Raw genomic sequence first — 4796 nt, 5'->3', positions numbered from 1 at the left:
TCTATAGAAGAGGATGAACAATAAATAACAGTATCATCTGCATAAAAATGGAAAGCAGCCTTTGATAAATTATTACAGAGATTATTTACATATATGGTGAAATTATTGGTCGGGTTCCATCTACTTTCAGTGTGTAAAAGGAGTCTCCTATTTCCTCCACGATAGCCTCAGTCACCACATTGCTGAGTGTACTTATGAGTTCATTTTGCATTTCGTGACAAGTGTAAGTGGCGTTTCGAGGGATTGATTTCACTACATCAGCCAATTTGGGGTCTTTTTTATCGTATAGTCCAGCAGGGAGAGGAAAAGGCCACTGCCCCCCTCTGACATGTTATCAAAAGCCTCTATCTTCCCTCGTAAAGGCAGCTGGTTTTCCACCAGAAATCAATAAGAGAAGAGATATAATACCTGTTTTTTCGTAGTTGGTCTGCGTTAACAAGTGTAGAAATCTCCTTTCCAGTGCTGGCACGCCTCTCTCGCTCCTTCCACATTGCATAGCAAGAGAGATGCTCCTTTGAATTTGCATGTTTCTGAAATCCCTTGTCTCTCTCCACCGCATTTTTCCAGTTACTGTTGGAGATTTGGAGGATGTTTAAAACCAACCTCGTCTCCGCGTGTCGTTTGATAAGCTGGGTGAATTCGTGAAAAGGAAGGGATTAAGAAACACCAGAATACAAGTTAAACAATAATCTTGCTTTAATGATAAAGAGTAACAATACAAAATACAAATACAAACACAAAGACAAAGGAAGTACTTCCTGCTCTCTCTCCTGTCCTACCCTCCTGGTCAGCCTGAAGAAAAAGAGGTCGAACCCCTGGAAAACACAGTGTTTCATACTAAAAACACAGGAGGGGGTGTGTGCGGGCTTTCCCCCCGAGGTCATCTTATTGGCAGAGACCAACACATGGCCTGTCGCACCCAATCAGTGCGACACAGCAGAAGAAACCTGGTTCACATCTTGTAGCCAGCACACACCTCCTTTATGGCCCTTTGTCCCTGAGTCCATCTTCCCCCCTTCAGGTTACCACACACAAGTTAAAAGTATGTTTTAAGATATAGTTGTTATAGTTGGCTAAATATACGTAATACATGTTAATTACTTTCATATCAGTAATAACGAGGAACACATTACCAGGGCCGCTGCTAAGCTTTTGGGGGCCCTAAGCATAAATAGTCAGGGAGGCCCCCCCCCCCGCCAAACACACACAAAATCTACTAAGTTCCCACTCAAACATTCGCCTTTTATTTTAAAATTGACATGAAATATAAACATATAAACAAAATGTCAAATACAAAAATAAGTTACAGCTACAACAGCAGAACCATCAGTATAAATATATACAAAGTAATATAAATATAAGTAATATATACAAAACTTTCTTAACAGCAGCATTACAATATAATATAATAACAACTGCAGGCTAAAAAGATGAACGAAAGTAATTATGCACATAAATAACGTATAAAAGAAAGCCAGCATCATAAAAAGAAACAAACACACATGCAACTATTTTTCACACACCCAAAAACTACCTTAAAGTGCAGTATTGTCCTGATCAAAATATTTATAGTGTGCAAATACTAAATTCTCCACAGCTGCAGGAGGCTTTACAAAAGGTGCACGGCGACTTTTCCTGGCAGCAAAATCACTAATCAAGTCATCAACATCAGCTTCACCTTTATCTGTGAGAGTTTTCTCCACATCGATACAATGTTTGTGCAGGTCCTCCTTGGATATCCCTTGTACTTTTTGAAAATTCGAGTAACAGTCCAAATGTGTCTCTCACCTGGCTCAGGGTCTCGAACCGCTCCTGCAGGAGGTTTTACAAAGGTGCACGGCGACTTTTCCTGGCAGCAAAATCACTGATCAAGTCATCATAAGACACACCATGTGCCACGTCAGCATTGATGCTAATGACAGCAAGGCCACTTAGGCGTTCTTGTCCCATTGTTGACCGTAGATAGGTTTTAATGAGTTTCAGTTTGGAAAAACTGCGCTCAGCTGAGGCAACTGTAACTGGAAGGGTCAAAGAAATTCTTAGAGCAATCCAAAGATTTGGATACACTTCTTGCAGGTTACTGTCATGCAGAAAGGTCAGCATCTCCATGGCAGTTGTCTGTGGTGGCAGTTGAGGGAGGTTGATTATCTCCTGCATCATCTCCAGTCCATCAACATCAGCTTCACCTTTATCTGTGAGAGTTTTCTCCACATTGATACAGTGTTTGTGCAGGTCCTCCTTGGATATCCCTTGTACTTTCTGAAAATCAAGTAACAGTCCAAATGTGTCTCTCACCTGGCTCAGGGTCTCGAACCGCTCCTGCAGCGCCATCAGAGCGGAGTCTACAACTCGGTTGAAAAATTCAACTTCAAGCCTCTTCTCTGCATCACTGAAGGGCTCGTCTGAAGCTTCATAGCCAAACTGCCTTTTTGTGCTTCTCAACCTCTTCTGTTTGAGCTCAGGGTCAATGTTTAGAGCCTCACACAGCTCCTTGGCAGTTGCTATGGCCTCTGAAAACCCAGACTGCCTGTACTTTGTCAGGGAGGCATTTGCAGTCTCAATGAGTCTGGCTGCAACATCAAGCTGCATTGATGATGACTGCAGCAGCTTGTTCACTTGGTTGGTGACTGAAAGAACTTCAGCCCAAACAATGGTGCAGATCAGAAATCTGAATGAGCCAACCTCTTCTGCCAGGCTTTGAGCCTCTGACCTTGCAATAGGTTCAGTGACAGCTTGTCTTGCTTCCAAGAGAGCTTCTCGGACTTCTTTTACTTGACTTCGTACAGCTATGACACTCTGCAGCCTACTTTCCCATCTGACATCACTCCATGATTTCAGTGTCAACTTCACATGTTTGAGTAAGATGTCCCACCGCTGTATGGCTGCTGAGAAAAAACAAAACAGCCTCTGAAGGTATCCAAAATAGCCAATTGCATCCGTAGATGACTTCGCAGCATCTGATATGACCAGATTCATTGTATGTGCAGCACAAGGGACAAACGCTGCCCTTGAATTCAGTTGTAGCAGTCTGGCCTGCACTCCTTGCCTCTTTCCCTTCATATTGGCTCCATTATCGTAGGACTGTCCTCTGCAATCATCGAAGGAAATGCCAAGTTCCCTCAACTTTTCCAGAACAACATTTGACAGATTGAGACCTGTCGTTTCGACCACATTCAAAAACCCAAGGAAGTACTCCTTGATGTCTGGCTTGGGTACCAATTCAACAATGCGGACCACCAGGGACATCTGTTCCTTGTGGCTGATGTCCGGGGTGCAGTCAAGGATGATGGCATAATATTTGACTTCCTGGATTTTTTTCACAATGGTTCGAACTGTTTGGGAGGAGACAATCTCTATTATTTCGTTTTGAGTCTGTTGTCCAAGATAGTGCGTTCTGGAAGCCTCATCTTTAATTTTGGCCACATGTCTTTCTGTAACTGAATCAAATTCAGCCAGCAGCTCCACCTCTTTCAAAAAATTCCCACTGTCTTTTTCATAAAGAGTTTGAGAAGAGCCCCTAAAAGCCAAATTTCTGGTGGCTAGAGACAGAGTTATTGAAAACAGCCGTTTCATGACATCTTGCCATCTTTTCTTCTCTGCCTCCATTAAGGCCAGCTCCTGCTGGTCTATGGCTAAATTCTTCCTCAGACGCATATCCAGTTCCTTCCATTTTAACATGCACTTGGTATGGTCTGGGCTACCTTCATGGCCCCTCAAGCGAATGTTGATGTTAGACCAGTCGCCATAGCCTGTTTTTGTCAGCTTTATGGTTTTTGACCCAAACAGCTTGCATGCAAAACAGAACACAGCATTGGTCTTTGGGGAGTAGACAAGCCAGCTTCTTTTCATTTTTTCTCTATTGGGAAGGGATTTAAATTGGAGGTTTGTGTGAAATGCCCTTCCATCTGGGCCCTTTGGAAAAGAGAAATCTGCTGGAACTTTGAATGGTCCTCTTCTTATTATCTCTACCCTGTCTGTGTCTGAAATATTTTTGGGCCAAAGGGCGGGGTCTGTTGGAGATGCCACATTCATCTCTTCGTCATCTGCTTGAAGATGGGTGATGGGTGTGGATAGAACACCTTCTGAGGTGACAGTTGTGTGTTGTGTACCTGAACTTGTGGATGGTACTGAGCTGGAGCTTTCAGACACGTTGGACAGTTGCTGAAGTTGTTCAGGGTGCTGGGGTTGTTGGCTGCTTGCACTGCTTGTGGATGGTTGCTCATCATCTGAATCTTCCTCCTGGCTACGCGTTGGTCCTTGAACATATTTTAGCATTGCTAAACCCTGTGAATATTTTTGAAATACAAAAAAAATGTGATTAGCAAAAGCTAAATAAAAATACCAAAACATTAGGGTTTTCTGATTACAAAAATATCATGTCACACTACTCATATTAGAATAAAAAGTCACTCAAAACATCATCATATGCACCATCTTAAGTCTGCTGTTAATCAGTGAACCACTTCATTATTTCATAGCTATCTAGTAGCCTGTGTATGTAAATTCTCAAATTATGGGCGGGATTCTATTTATAGCCTATCTGTTGAGTTATGCTACGTTGTCGAGATGGGCTACCATAGCACAAATCAATAGCATTTTTTATGAATATGGCACTGTTCTACAAGCTAAAATGCTTCTGCAAGTCACACACTATCAAATGTATGATAGAGGAATGCCAGGTGGTACATGACAGCACTTAAGAACACATATTTGAAAAAGGAGAGGTGAAATAAACAAACATGAATATGTCCGTTTTTTGCAATATATATATATTTAATTATTCTTAGTTTAGCGAT

At 42.1% G+C, this 4796-nt stretch overlaps 1 protein-coding gene across 1 annotated transcript; it reads right to left on the bottom strand.

Annotated features, from left to right (window-relative positions):
• Nucleotides 1–1824: 1824 nt before the first annotated feature.
• On the bottom strand, nt 1825–4265 carry LOC307016154 (zinc finger MYM-type protein 1-like; the record flags this gene model as incomplete). Its single annotated transcript, XM_079645187.1, has 2 exons — nt 1825–3786; nt 4110–4265. 2 exons carry the CDS (start codon nt 4263–4265, stop codon nt 1825–1827), a joined length of 2118 nt encoding a protein of 705 aa, XP_079501313.1.
• Between the last annotated feature and the right edge of the window lie 531 nt (nt 4266–4796).

This window comes from Notothenia rossii (assembly GCF_949606895.1).
Source record: "Notothenia rossii genome assembly, chromosome: 8".
NCBI lineage: Eukaryota > Metazoa > Chordata > Actinopteri > Perciformes > Nototheniidae > Notothenia > Notothenia rossii.
This window is presented reverse-complemented; position numbering and strand designations above follow the sequence as displayed.